A 15,863-nucleotide genomic window follows, 5' to 3' on the forward strand; every position below is an offset into this window, starting at 1 on the left:
TTTGAATGTTAAGGACTACGTAATTGCAACCTGAATATCCTGACACTCTAAGGAACCTTTAATCATGTTTCTTCTGTTACTAGGAAACTTTCTAATGCCAAGACTGATTGTATATTTTTTATGTTCTTTGCCCTGGGGAACCAATCATAATGGAAGTCAGTAGAATTATTTTGTGTAGTTACCCACAAAAAGCTTAGACCAGAAACAACCATCCAACAGGTCTTCTTGCACCTTTGTATAGGCTTTTATAGTATTAGCTGCCCCTGGGATGGAGCCCAACAAAAAGTGACTACTACATCAATATAAAAAACTATTTTGAATAAGACTTCCATTTTGAATAGTGGTCTAGTCAAGTTTAAGTTTGCAAGACCTCCCTGGGAACTGATATCCTACTTGTCAAAAAGAAACATTTACTGGCATCCTGGTTGGTATGTTAAGACATGAATGTGAGACAAGTCCCATCCTCCTGACCAGTTAAAGCATGAATATGAGACAAGGCAATTCCTCTGCCACAGTTGAATAGCACAACCAAGGGAAACAGGATAAGTTTACTACAAAGATATGTTCCTGTGAAGACCTCCTATCCCTAAATCCTGATTGGTGAAATAACTTGACACAGATATTTGTGGATTTGGACTTTAAAACCCTGTACAATCTTAACTCAATATTGTGGTTTAGTTCCTGAATCTAGACCTTCATGTCTGATCCACCAGTCTTGGGACATATGCTCAATAAACTATCCCTGTCTGACCGAGATCAGTGTCCATGTGGTTTGTGAGCTAATACTCGAACCCCAACAATCATGTGATTTATTTGAAAAGATTATTAAAAACTGTACAAGTATAGTAACTTTTAATAACATTGAAAACTGGTAGTTAGAGAAAAACATATTTGATGAGTATGAGTTTCATTAAATATGAAATCCTTTTCAAACATCAGAAAAAGCACATAAATTAATAAATCTGGTAATAACAATTCAATCTCAAAGTCTTAAACAAAGCAAATTACATTTGGTTTATATTCTTTATGCAAACAAGAGCACCTTCAAAAGTCAGTAAGAATATGTAATAGGAATTTATAGAAAAACTAAAGATTCTAATCATATTATCATGCTATTCAGATGTCATTAATAAAAAAAGTACAGTTTATACACTCTATAACCACAGGTAGAAACAGAATAAGAAATCTTGTATATTGCTTGTCAGTAGACTATGTAAGTTTGAAGATACAACATACATAACAATTTTAAAATGAAGGCAGAAATTATATGTATCTGTGAAAAAAGAGTAAATAACCGATATTTCTATATTTCCAGAGGAGGAGAAATGCCCCTATAGCCTGAAGAATTTTCATGGATAATGTAGGAAGAAAGCAGTGACTGTCATATACCTTCATCTGGCCTCTCTGGTGTCTAGGTTTATGGTCACTTACACAAATTAGAGTCTTTCAATAAGAGGGGAATCTCAGTTGAAAAAATGGCCTAAACAGACTGGTCTACAAACAATGCTATGAAGCATCTTCTTATAGAGGTTGGGAGGACCAAGCTCATTTTCTGTGGTACCCAGCTGGGACAAGTTGTCCTAGGGGCTATAAGGAAGCAGGCTGAGCAAGCCAAGAAGGACAAGACTGACTCAGCATTCTTCCATGGCCTCTGCATTAGTTCCTCCCTATGTTCCTACCCTGCTTGACATCCTGTTCAAACTTCTCTCAGTGAGGGATGATAACCTGGAACTAAACAAACCCTTTCCTCCCCCAGGTTGTTGTTGGTTGTGGGGTTTTATTAATCAAAATCCTAAGACAGAAAGACTCCAAGAGGCAAGTTAAAAAAGTGAGTGAACTCATGTTCTCTATGAGAAGTAACAGACACCAAATGAAATAGCCACTGAAAATCCAAGCAGGCTGAAGTAGATATCAGAAAGTAACATGTGGAATTAGGAAGAAGGGATTTGGGCAAGTTCTGCTATGCAGGATGTGGGTTATTTCAATTAGAGGCTACTGTGATCTTATTGAAACTTCCCAACAAATGGGCCGTATATTTCTTTATAGAAATGGTATTGCATTCTAGAGAAACCAATGTTTAGTTACGGAATCAGTTCACTTTTATTACTGCCTATACATAATTATTTATAAGACATATGTCAAAATTATTTTTTAAGATTGCTTATGGAAATGTCCATGACAACACAGACAGCTCTGACTTACAGGAGGTCCGTCAGCACCAGGAAGTCCCGCAAGCCCTGGTTTTCCTTGTGGCCCCTAATCAAAAGGAGAAGAATATGATTTAAAAGAAAGAAAAATGTAAAAATTCCTACATGGTGGATATCAGTACAACACTTAATAACAGCATGGACTTGAGAGTGTGTCTTCCATCCCTAAATGCTCAACAGTACCATAAATAACCAAAAACACAGTACATGATGACAAATGATTTTGAACTTAACAAATATCAAAATATGTTATGTTTAGTCAGCTTGGTTGTTTTAAATGTTTCATTAGTAAAGTTGACAAGTTAGTGTTTAGGTGATACAATAAACTATCACTAACAGAACAAAAATGCAAATAATACAGGTCAAGAAAAGCATTCACTCATAACACTGAGTAAGCCTCAGAGCTTTGGAAATTTACATTGAAAATGTTATATAAGTATCTACCCAAATTACCCAGTTATGAGCTCGACTGAATGCTTTGAAAATAATAGACCAAATACATGACAGTGACATCGTAAGATTAAAATAGGGACAAAATATTCCTAATGCTAGCCTCTTAATGTCAGAGGAGACAATTATTACTTGGGTATTTGTGGTAATGTAACCGAATGAATGTGTTCTTGGTTGTATAAAAGCATAACATGCATAGCTGTATATATTATTTGACTCTTGATGACAGTGATAAATGAATACATTTACAGTTAATATATTTACTACATTACCCTTCTGCTTAATGAAGGGTAAGTTTACTCTAAAACAGTTTTTATTTTGTCAGTCCATATGCATACATCTCTTGATTTTGTCAAGAGGCTGCATCAATTTATATCATCTAGATTTGCACATATGCTTGTTATAGTATACACTTCTATATATAGCATATAATAGACTGTTCTATTATTAACAAACATGGATACAGTCAGAATTCTAGTGGTGGATAACCAGGTTTTTAAACTCTTCTACTAAATATAAGTTCCTGGATGACTTATTAGGGCTTGTTAAGGGTACATCTATTTTGATATAAAAGGTGCATAAACTAATACGCATCTAACAGAAGACTAAAATGTAACTGCTCGGGGGATCACTCTGGTCCTTTCTCAACTATTGAGTGTTTCTAATTCCATGTGACCTCATTATCCCTAAATGTAGAACACTGTAAAGAGAAACACTGCAAGAAACCCTTTATTAAGAGAAAATTAAGTGTTCTAATGGGGATGTTAAATTTATGAAGCCCAAGGCAATATGGCTTGGAGTTCATTGCCAGGATGTGAGAAGGGTTGATAGTGGAGAAGGGATGTCAGCAGCAAGTCTGAATCTCCAAGACAGTCCACAGCATTTCCATTGTTAGAGGGTATTTAAGGTAAGCATTGTACCCATGGTGGCTGGGAAGCACCAATTAAATCATGTGTAACAAAAAGCTTGGAAACATTACCTCTTGAAAATGGCTTTCATATATTAAGTTATTTGTATCCTTGTGGAAGGGCTTAAAGTTTTCAGTTCTTCCCAACAATATGCAGCCCTCTTACATTCCATAGTCATTACCTTACCGAATATTTAATTGCAGTATTTTGTCTGTCACTTAAGTTACTCTTTATTTAAAGGCACTGCTCTTGTTTCTTCAAAACAAATGAAGTAAACCAACATAGACTGACTCCCTGCATTATTGTCACAAGTAGAGGTGCTGATGGTTTGGCACACAACGTTACATGGATCTTTGCCGTTGATATATATTTATTTGAGAAAAGACAAGAAATATTAAAACTCTGCCAAAATAAGATAATTTTTAAATGAAATTGAATTCAATCCATCTCCTTTTGAATGGAGGTTTCATGACAACAAAATGTTCTATCTGCATTTTTAACTCCCAATGCTGTCCCTAGTGAGGTGGGAATAAAGATGAATGAATGTCATATGTTCCATATTTTAATAAAAGTTAAAATGTATGAAGTGTTTCTATGCACTATGTTAAGCAATTTATATGCATGATCCACTTTGTTGAGTGAGTCCCAGGAAATATCAACATCTGTTATTATGTGACATGTGACATAGTCCTAGTCTGTATGCATATAGTCATTCAAGTTTTCAAAGTCACAGTCTTTAGTAGACATTTACTTTGTGTCTTGGTATTTCTCACTGAGCTCACAGAGTCACATCATTTGTTTTCTGTAAATCAATTAGCATGTGAGTAATATGAACTCTAAACTCACAAATTAAATCACAGGAAATGCTCTCCTTGTCAAAAATGTCAGAGTGAATAACAGAGGTAGTTTATCATTGCAAACTACTAGTAACATTTATTAGAAATATAGTAAAAATATGCGGAAATAACTTTATATGAAAGTTCTTAGATATTAAAATATCTTACCATAATATAATAAATATTAAATCATACATGAAATAATTATTATTTACAAACTTTAAAGTAAATAAAATATTTACTACCTGGTGTAGGCAAGATATTAAGTACAGACCATATATGCAATCCTTAAATATATGTCCTTTTAAGTTTCTTGTCCTTTTGATAGGACAATATCATCTTTGAATTTAGAAAGTGGATATGCTTGGGACAGAGAAAATACTGGAGTACAATGTGAACTAAGCTGCAGTGAGCCAAATCATATATTTTACTTTGGGTTCTAAAAATGGAATTAAATATACTCATTTTGCCAAGGAAAAATTCCTCTTAACAATCCAAGGAACACATAATAAGGGCCTGTTGGAAATTTAACAGGTACATATTTGCAATTTGTAATATAGATGTGAGGTTTATGAAGTGCTAAACAGAAGATATGAGTAGTCAAGCTTAAGTTTACTTATCTAAAACAGAGACTCAAGGTGAACAGTGCTGCTCAGTAATATATTGCTTGCCAAATAAATGGCTTAAAATAGTCTTTAGAACATATCTAAATCTCATGCTGTACTTTTCAACACCACCAATACACTGCATGATCTAATTATCCCCATAAATAATGAACTTCAATAGTCCCTAAATAAAGGAAGTACAGGACTAGTCAAATGTGGTGGTGCACATCTTTAATCCCAACACTAAGGAGATGGAAGCGGACATGTCCCAGTGAGTTAGAAAACAACCTGGACCACATAGAGTTTCAAGTCAGACAAACCAACATGGTGAACCCCTGACAACTCTATTCTGAATGTAATACTTATTGCACAAAAAGGATCATATTATAGATATATGCTCTCACTTGTGTAAGATCCAAAGTATTATAAAATGAAAAATAAGCACAAAGACCAGATACTCAGTGCTATGGTGAAATTTCTGCTTTAAACATTAACATTTCATTACTATAAAATATTCAGGTGGAAAGTATACAGACAGAAAGCAAAGAGACTGTTGGCTAGAATTGTAGAATGGAAAGCCTTCCTAGGGTGGTATAAATATTTTAAAAATTAAGTATTTGTACAACTCTGTAAATTTACTAAAAACACTGTCTCATGTTAAGCTATACAAGTGGCCTTTATAATGTGTAAATTTACATGAGTAAATGTATTGATTTTTCTCAGAACCAGTCATATTTACTGAAATTCACAAAAATAAGAGAAAAAAAATCACTACAAAAAGCCAGCTAATGACTGTCCTGTAATCAAAGCAGAAATGAAGTACTACTTGGGGAATCTCTCAAAGGAAAACAGAGGAAAGCCATCCCTTTAAGTACACCGTTTATTCTTGCTGTCATCCAGATACGGAGTTATCTGATATTGATATTTTAATATCAAGAATGTTATTTGTCACCTACACCAAAATGGGCCAGTGAAAAATTAAAAGTACTCTTTAAGTAGATCATACAAGTTTTATTGAAAGAAAATGTAGGGGCTGGTGAGATGGCTCAGTGGGTAAGAGCACCCAACTGCTCTTCCGAAGGTCCAGAGTTCAAATCCCAGCAACCACATGGTGGCTCACAACCATCCGTAATGAGATCTGACTCCCTCTTCTGGAGTGTCTGAAGACAGCTACAGTGTACTTACATATAATAAATAAATCTTTTTTTAAAAAAAAGAAAGAAAATGTAATTATAGTAAAAAAAAAAAGTGTAGATTTTATGTGCTGGAGAGGTGACTCCATGGTTAAGCATTGGTTTGTCTTCCAGATGACCTGGTTTCAATTTGCAGCACCAACTTAGCAGCACACAACAACCTGTAACTGCACTTCTAACAGATTTGAAGCCCTCTTATGGCCTCCACAGGCCTGCACACATGAGATGCACAGACAATTATGAAGAAAACACTCACATACAGAATAAAGTTTATTTACAAATAATATAATTTAAGTTATATTTTATAAACTTATTTACTTAAAAACTTTCAATAAATCAAACCATCACATACCACAAAGAATCAGACACAAAGATTATACAAACTGTTTTTTTTATTATAATTCTGTCATGGATATCTTGTTTTGGATGATAGATAAGTGCATAAAGTGTTCTGAATAGTGAAAGTATGAAATGTAATGTGCAACGCAAGAGCTTCCATCCTGAATGCCTAATTCTAACAGTAGAGAAGTTTAAAGTTTACAGACGTTGAGTCAATTACAGATTTTAAATAACAAGAAAGTAAAGAGAAAATAAAGAGAAAACAATCATCCCAATTAGTTACCGAAATTATCATTATTGATTATGTTACCTGCTAAGTTGAAACTACACCTTAAATAGGTTTAAATAAATTCCATTCAACCTTTAAATAAATTATATCCAACTTTTATTACCATGATGTTAGTTCAGGTTACTATACAACTTTGACAACAGGTAGGGAAAGTATGGAGACGCCTTATCCACAGGACTAGACTTTCCCCCTGCTGTAGAGTAGCTTACCAGTGAGAACACTAGAACAACTTACTTTTTCTCCTGGAGGGCCAATTGGGCCTTGTGGACCAGGAAGTCCCTATTATAAAAGAATTTATTTAATGTCAGGAATCATTTCAGAAGGACACATGTTCACAATACATAATTAAATCTATGGCACTTGTATTGATTCACAAGAACTTTGATCTCTCTCTCTCACTCTCACTCTCTCTCTCTCTCTCCTCTCTCATCACTCTTGCATCCGTCCCTCTCCCTTTCCCTACCTCCTTCCTCTCCCTTTTGCTGTTCTTCTCTCTAAAACACACACACACACACACACACACGTGTGCGTGCACATCAGAGAGTTCTTGAGCAGTTTAAGGAGTTTTCATAAACTCTATGCAAGAGCTTAAACTTCAGTTCTATCCAGAATCTTCCGCAGGTGTGGATTTCACCATGGCACCTTGTAAAAGCTGGATAAGTCATTTTTCTCTTAAACATGTAAAAAAGGAAATACTTTTCACATTCAAAGTTTACACATATTTGGCATTGCAAAGAATATTCTGACATTATGAAATTTATTTTAAATAAAGCAATCTTAACCTCATATCTCCCAGGAAAAATAGTGGCTTAGACTTACTTGAGGTCCTGGATTTCCTTGCTGACCTGGTGGTCCAGGCTCCCCTTGGGGACCCTGCATAGGAAGAAATAAAGTGATTAGTAAGGCTTTTGTATTATAGTTTATTTTTTAACTCTAATTGTTAAAAATTAGCCCCAAATCAGTTCTTATTCAAGAAGTCGGGAAAATATATTTAGTAATATGTAACAATATGTTTTTAATTTAACAACAGTAACTCTGAAGTTGACATGAGTTTATAGATATTGACTACATACCATGTTTCCCTTTGGTCCTTGGGGGCCATCTATACCTCCGATACCCTTCAATGAAGAACAAAATATATTTAAAACTTTATATATTAAAAGAGAAGCCTGTGGTGACTGAAGTTTTTTTTTTTTTTAATTAACAGAAATGAGAATTTAGCATGTAACAAAAATTAGGGAAGGCTTGTATAGTGCCTCCCATCCATGTCTATTCTGAAGATGATCTAGTATCATTTTCCATTGTATGCTATGATTAATCACGAAAAGTATAAGAGATACCTAAAGAGACAGAAAAAGCAAGGATGGAGAGAGAAATCAATTAATCTGAGAGCCAGTATTCAGAGACTCAGAGTACAGCCTGACAGTAAACTAGTTTCTCTACAGAGTTCTATACATATACATATACATAGGCATATGCATTACATATACATATACATACATACATACACATACACACACACACACACACAGAGACACATACACATATACATGCACATAAAATACACATACACATACATTTGGCAATAAGCTTTCTTCTAGAAAAACCAGAATGTTCACAGTAATACATACAGGCTGCCCAGGAGGTCCTGGAGTTCCCCTTGGTCCCAGCAAGCCTCTTGGACCCTGAGAGGAATAAAAGAAAAAGAGAAAGCTTGCATAAGGAATGCCCTCAGAACAGGACTCTTTCACTGAATATTTTTAATATAATATGTGAGTTGAAATATCGATCCATCTCCTATCAGTGCACTGAAAGTACATGTTTAAAGTACCATTTCACATAATATAAATATTGAATGTTTATATAGACACAAAAGAAAATAATAGATAACAGTGTTTAGTACAGAAACTTTCTTAGATTCAATTTATTTACACATGCATCACTTGTAATTTTTTTAAATCAAATTAATCTAATATTCTTAATAAAATAACTTTGTGTCATTTTCTAACTTGATCTTGACACACTTGATTTTGTACGATGGCACAGTTGAACAAACACAAAAGCCCAAATTCCCATTCATTTTTCTTTTAGATATCTTGGGAGAGCATTCATTGAAGAACAAACAGGTAGGTATTTATCTATGGGGATTATACAACCATTCTCTACATTGAGGGGTTTTAGAGAATTAACAGTTATATTCAAATTCCCTTTCTGTCCCCTTTTCCTCAAAGTTCTTTCCCAGCTTTAAAAAAGAAAGCATAATAATTTGCTCTATTTTCTTTACCATAATTGACCTGGCTGGCTTTATAATGAAGCAAATGAAAGCTGAAGCTAGGAAGCCTTTTCAAGTTTGGTTCTTTTCCTGAGCTGGCTTTGAGTAAATATCCACCACTGACCTTCCTTATTATCAACATTTATTGGAGAGGAGTCATATAATCTTTATGGGTAGTATGTAACATCTTAGTATCTTGCTTCTGAAAACAAAGTTAATTTATATACAAAAATTTATTCTGGAATCACTGATAGTATTAGAAAATAATTTTTATTAAAAGAATAAATAAAATGCAAAAAATGAAATAAAATATTTAAATTAAAAAAACTGCAACTAAACATAACTAATAAGAATTTTGACCAGCAAAATGTCTACATTGCTTTTTCTCAAGTCACGAATATTTTGTTCACAAGAAAAGGCAACTGTATTCACTCTGTTTTTTTTTTTAATATGAAAATTTCTTGGCTAATTTGTGTAAAATTCAATGTTTCCTGAGTTTAGCTTTGCTGAACTAGTACAAGACACTATTCCTCATAAAAGAGATTGGTATATAAAAATAAAGAAAATAATTCCTTACAGCTTCACCTGGAAGACCCCTGGGCCCGATCTCCCCATCTTCTCCCTATGGGTGACAAAAGTGGAGAGAGCCCTATTAGAGGGGTGTGACTTCAAAAACAGTTGCTCTTTGGTGGATTAATTGTAAACAAGTCTAAAACAAGAAAACTCTTAATATACCCTCATTCCATCATCGCCAGGGAGGCCAGGTGGACCTTGTGGACCTCTTTCCCCCTAAGGAATAAACAGAAACAGGAGAAATGCAGGAATCAAGGTGATTGCGTATGAGTACCTGAGAGTCAACACAATCAGGGTCAACAGGACACATGTCCTGGAAACTTACCTCGCCTGGACCTTTCTTAGAGTGATTCCAATAGTAAAATTTTAAACTCTAACAGGCATTACAAATTAGTATGCTAGAAAATTCTCTCTCAATTTTTAATAAAAATGATTTAATGAAAACATGTAAAATATTTTAGACATTATTAAGAAATGAATCATTCAGAAAATTATTTATGAGCCTCTAAAGAATGGGCACAACTGGACATCATTTTTTCTTAATTTCTGAATAATTCATATTAAATCAGCACAACTCATGAACACTTAAAGGTATTTAGAATTTATTTCACAAAACAAAATTATATGTGCATCCTATTATGGGTTAGGTGTAATATGTTATTTTATTAGGTGACTGTAAGATTAAATTTTCCTTTTCATTCTCCAATTTACCTAAATACAGTCCTAGATTTGTTCTTCATTCTGGTGAAGAAAGATACAAATAACCAATTCTTATTATTTTTAAAACTGTCTTCCAATTTCCCACTAAAACATAACCTAACAGTTGTGACTATTCAGCATGCTGATTTCTTTAGCCTTACAATTAATGAGTTCTTTCACTGAAGTGTGCAACACAAAGAAACAATGTTGTCAGGATATCTGCAGGTGTCCTCACCTGTGTTATTTCCACAGAGAAAAATGTAAAGAATATGCAATGCTCAAGAAATAATATTCTCATTTAAATTCTCCAACTCTCCTATTCAACTGCTCTTCCTCACATCTATGAGCATAGAGATTCTGCCTCTATCTTTTTGCACATAGGAATATTTCAATGTCTACAAGTAGTGAAAAAACAGACAGACTGGCACTATATATAATCTGCATCTACATATTCTCAGTATCCAATAGATACAAAAATTTACCAAATGGAGTCACCACTGTTTGTGTTATTTTTTTTTCTTCTGATTTCCAAAAGTATACCAAAGCCACCTAAGCTCCAAAGGAAACTATTACATTTTGGATAAAATGTAGTAAAGGTATCTTACCCTGTGACCTTTGTCACCAGGCAGACCTGGAAGTCCATCAAACCCTCGGTCTCCCTGTAAAATCACAATCATATTACCATCATATTCTCATTCTGGGTCAGAACTCTAATGTCAGTGTAAAGTGTAAAATTCAAAAGATTTTATATTAAATTATAATACTGTCAAGGATAAAGTGCCAAACATTATCTGAATACAAAGTTATCAAGTCCTGACCTTAGACCCAGATTCTCCTGGCATGCCTCTTCCTCCATCAGCACCTGGACGGCCCTAGAAATGCCCAATGCAAGATTAAGTCAGGAAGGTCACATGGCAATAAACACAAAGAGACAAACTAATCAATGGCTGAAGCTTCATCTCAAAGTGCACAAGGAAAAATACCCTTACCCTCTTTCCAGGTTTTCCCGTTGGACCAGGAGGACCTTGGACACCTCGAGGACCCTATATGTAAACATGATGAAACTATATGAAAACTATATGAAATCACAATGCAGAAATCTTAATCAGTCAAAGTCAAAAGAGATGGTTTTAAAAACCAAAATTATCTGTGTTGTTCATTTATTTAATCACAAAGAGATTATTTTGCCATAAAAATTCTGAAAAAGCAGAAGTCAGAAAAGCAATTTTATTAAGGAGCTTCTCATATAAACAACTACATTGCAAAATATTTTTTATTTGTTTGTTTTGTTTTGTTTTTAAAGATTTATTTATTTATTATATGTAAGTCCACTGCAGCTGTCTTCAGATACCTGAGAGGTGGGCATCAGATCTTGCTATGGATGGTTGTGAGCCACCATGTGGTTGCTGGGATTTGAACTTGGGACCTTTAGAAGGTCAGTCAGAACTCTTAACCGCTGAACAATCTCTCCAGCCTCTATTGCAAAGTATTTTATGTAGATGTGAATATAGTCAAACAAAAGAAATATAGTGATATACTTTTAAGCCTTTATGATCAATTACATATTCAGTTGTCAGAGAGATGGTTTCCACATAGCAGTCATCGAGCTATGATAATGCCATCATTCCATTCTCATTTCAAGCACTTGACCCTTTCCCTTTTCATTGTTTAAATATCCTCTCCTAGATGATTCATTTCCCAAACCACTGATCACATTGGATTTAATCACCTTTCAAGCATAGTGAAAGCTCCTATAACATGATTACCTGTTTTCAACTAAATCTCCGTGAATGACTCTTCAACTATCCACAAAGTCATATATGATCACCTTCTAACTGAAAACATGATCTCACTGAAGGCTAAGATTATTTATTGTGGAAATGTAAGAATGACAGTGTCTAATCATTGGAAGTCAAAGAATGTAGCTTAAAAAAATTGTTGGAGAGGAGTATATCAGGAACCTTACCAAGAGGGACGAGAAGTACCAACTCAACAAATGTTGCCAAGGTTTTTTTTTTTCCTTAATGAACTAATCTTATTTTGCATGTGTGTGCCTGAGTGTATGTAAGTGAACCATGCATGTGCATGAGCCTGCAGACATCAGAAGAGGGCATCAGATGCTGTGGAACTGGACTTAAAGGTTGTTGGTAGCAGCCACGTGGGTACTAAAAACCAAACCTGGAACTTCTGAAAGTAATACATTTAGCTGATGAACAATCTATCCACATGTGCAATATGGACAGATTTTAATGAAAAAGATACTTCTTTGATATCACCTAACTTTTTGGACTTAAAGGCTCAACAAAGACCATATCCTAAAACATGTCATGCCTTCAGATTCACCATTTCTATAAACAGATGAGTATACATGTTGCTTTGTGAATTTTAATGAGCAATAATCTTACAATATTCTTAGGTAGTGTATTTTAATATTTTTCTGAAATTCCCAGTGAACCAGTCAGCGTTTTCCATCTTTTTTATATCAATGTTAATTAAACAATGAAATCAAGACTAACACATCTTGGGCTGTTTAAATATTGTTATCACTGTTCTAATAAAGGACTGAAGGAGCTGAAGGGGTTTGCAACCCCATAGTAAGAACAACAATATCAACTAACCAGACCTCCCAGAGCACCCAGGGACTAAACCACCAAAGAGTACACATGGAGAGACCCATGGCTCCAGCCACATATGTAGCAGAAGATGGCCTTATCTGGCATCAATGGGAAGAGAGGCCCTTGGTTCTGAGAAGGCTGGATATCCCAGTGTAGGGGAATGCCAGGGCAAGGAGGTGGAAGTGGGAGGTTGGGTGGAGGAGCACCCTCATAAAAGCAGGGGGAAGGAAGATGGGATAGGAGGTGTGCAGAGGAGAAACTGGTAAAGTAGATAATATTTTAATTATAAATAAATAAAATATCCAATAAAAAGAAAGAAAAAGATTATAGTATTGATGCACTCAAATACTACGAGTCTGAAGACCTTATAAGCCTTATCCAAAAAAGTCAGTAATAGAATGTTGTATATGGCACAATTTCATTTAGATTTTTTTCTGAACACTGTGCAAAATTCCATGGCAAAGAATAGGAGAGTGGTTACCAGATATTTTTAGGTCAAACAAAGTTGAATCTGTAAGGGAAAAATACTAAGAAATTGCTTGTGTGTCTTCTGGACATGACAGGACTGTTGCACTCATGAATTCTCAGCAGCTGGGGTTGACTGCATTTGATCAAGTGGTTCAACGTTCTAGCATGGAGTGACTGTCACTTATAATTGAGGTGGTTGTGGGAGTTAGCGTCAGTTCTCTTTAAAAGTACAGCTTCATGCAGGCCCCTTAATAGGAGCAGAGGCTGTCCCAGAATCTGTTGCCTGCCTCCCTGTTGATTCCATTCACCTAATTGGGCTGCATTGTCTCATCTCAGTGGGAGAGGATGTCCCTAGCACTACTGTAATTCCAGGTGTGGGGGATCAGGGATAGTGAGAGGTTAAGGAGGAAGAAACTGTGGGGAGGATCTGCCTGAGGTTGTACTGGGAGGAGAGGGGGGCTGATATTGGGATATGAAGTGAATAAATAAATAGCTGGGTTTTGTTGTTGTTGTTTTTAAGTACAGCTTCTAGTATCATAATCACATTTCAGTGAATGGCCCAACACTCATGAGTACATATGGGCATTACAAACTGGGGTCAATGAGACATTTAAGAGAAAACAGGAAAAATATGAACAGAGAGAGGACATCAGGTTGTGGAGGTGAGAGGGTAAGTGTAGGGATAGATCATGTTAGGAGGAGTTGGCCTTAAAGATGATTGAAATACCTCATCTGATCCTCTTAAAGAAATAATGAAACATTATTTAAAAAGATTTAATAAAATAATTGTTGTGATCTATAGAACATATTTATTATCTTAATCATAGTTACAAATGTATATAATGGGCTCTGATTCTATTATTTCTTATCACTTTTAAATAAATCTAATTGTAGTGAAGAAAATTATATCATTAGGAAAGACTAAAGAGGGAGTAATGGTGGGTGCATATAACCAAAATGTATTCATGCATAAAATGGTGTGGAAATACATTATTAGGTATAATTAAAGTATGATTACAAAGCCTTAAAGAAAGAAGGAAAGCAACGAGAGGATAAGCAATGCAGGACTCCACAGACAGTGTGAATTTATTCTACAGTTTATCAGACAGTATTCTCATTTAAAAATGAGTATTTTCAAATCAAATTGGGTTTTTTTGTTTTGTTTCGTTTACTTGTTTCTATGATAACTACACTGAGCATAACATCTTTCTCTACTTAGTATCTAATACACAAAGGTCTGACTTTAGCTTACATGAAGTGCGCTAAGCAATCTGTGCTTACAGAAGCAGGAGAGAACCAGCAACAGAGCTGCAATCGCTTCTTTAGCCAACAGCATCCTGTAAAAACCATCTGCTCTCAAACCAGCGAGGGCCACCATTCACATGCTGTGGAATTAACCAACTCATGGAAAATCAACAGCCTACTCTGATTGGTTTTCCTTTCAATTAAAACCATGGTATGGGCTTAACGTGATGTAAATACATTCTGTACTCCTAACATTTCTGTTGTTCTACTACATAAGTAGAAAAAATGAAAATATATAAAGAGAACAAATGATTGGTTCTTACCTGAGGACCTGGATCCCCACTCTCACCTTTGGCTCCAGCTGAACCAGGACCCCCCTGAGGACAGAAGCAAAACAGACAACCAATTAATGTTAAGTCACCAGTGCTCTTTAATTCACTCAAAATAAATAAACATTTTCTTAATCAGTTTGATACTTCTCATGTAATGAGCTACTTAAGTCCTGTGTCTAAAGTATAGAACTTCTAGAAAGTCAAGTGGATCCTGATATATGAACCATATATAAAGATCTATATTACACTTGCAAATGAACAGAAGTCAACATTGAAATCACCCTAAAATTTTCTTTTAAATTTTTACTGTAACAAACATTGTCTGGTAAACAAGACCAGAGAAACCACTACATTGTGAGTTACTACTAGGGCAGTGAATTTAAACAGAGTCAGGTGTACACTGAGTTAATTCACACGGTAAAGGTTGTGCAAAACCAACTCTTTATGAACATATAATTCTCAGGTAGTGCATTTTCTAGTAGTAAACTGTTTTAGGATGGTGTTATTGGTGCCATTATTATTATTGTAAAATAATATCAAAGCATTTTCCTCAGATTGTTTTGATTTTTCTATAAAAATAAATCATTACAATAAATATAGCTTACAAATGTTTATATAATTTAAAAAGTACAATGATGCCAAGTAGATTAACTGCAAGGGAAAATTAATTACTTTAGAAAGGAGTTATGGTTTGGAGGTAGAGGCAGATTTCTGAGTTCGAGAGGCCAGCCTGGTCTACAAACTGAGTTCCAGGACAGCCAGGGCTACACAGAGAAACCTTGTCTCAAAAAAAAAAAAAAAAAAAGGAGTTATGGAATATGCATCCATACTA

At 34.8% G+C, this 15,863-nt stretch overlaps 1 protein-coding gene across 1 annotated transcript in view; it reads right to left on the minus strand.

Moving 5' to 3' along the window:
* Col11a1 (collagen type XI alpha 1 chain) overlaps positions 1–15,863 on the minus strand; it is a 186,192-nt gene that overhangs the window by 94,346 nt on the left and 75,983 nt on the right. The window contains exons 15-25 of the mRNA XM_021159058.2: positions 15,023–15,076; positions 11,361–11,414; positions 11,190–11,243; positions 10,977–11,030; positions 9,835–9,888; positions 9,677–9,721; positions 8,459–8,512; positions 7,901–7,945; positions 7,647–7,700; positions 7,062–7,106; positions 2,203–2,256 (exon numbers count right to left, since the gene is read on the minus strand). Coding sequence (XP_021014717.1) covers positions 2,203–2,256; positions 7,062–7,106; positions 7,647–7,700; positions 7,901–7,945; positions 8,459–8,512; positions 9,677–9,721; positions 9,835–9,888; positions 10,977–11,030; positions 11,190–11,243; positions 11,361–11,414; positions 15,023–15,076 — 567 coding nt within the window. The remainder of the gene's footprint in view (positions 1–2,202; positions 2,257–7,061; positions 7,107–7,646; positions 7,701–7,900; positions 7,946–8,458; positions 8,513–9,676; positions 9,722–9,834; positions 9,889–10,976; positions 11,031–11,189; positions 11,244–11,360; positions 11,415–15,022; positions 15,077–15,863) is intronic.

Source organism: Mus caroli, unplaced genomic scaffold (assembly GCF_978045245.1).
Source record: "Mus caroli unplaced genomic scaffold, Mus_caroli_1 scaffold_3, whole genome shotgun sequence".
Lineage (NCBI taxonomy): Eukaryota > Metazoa > Chordata > Mammalia > Rodentia > Muridae > Mus > Mus caroli.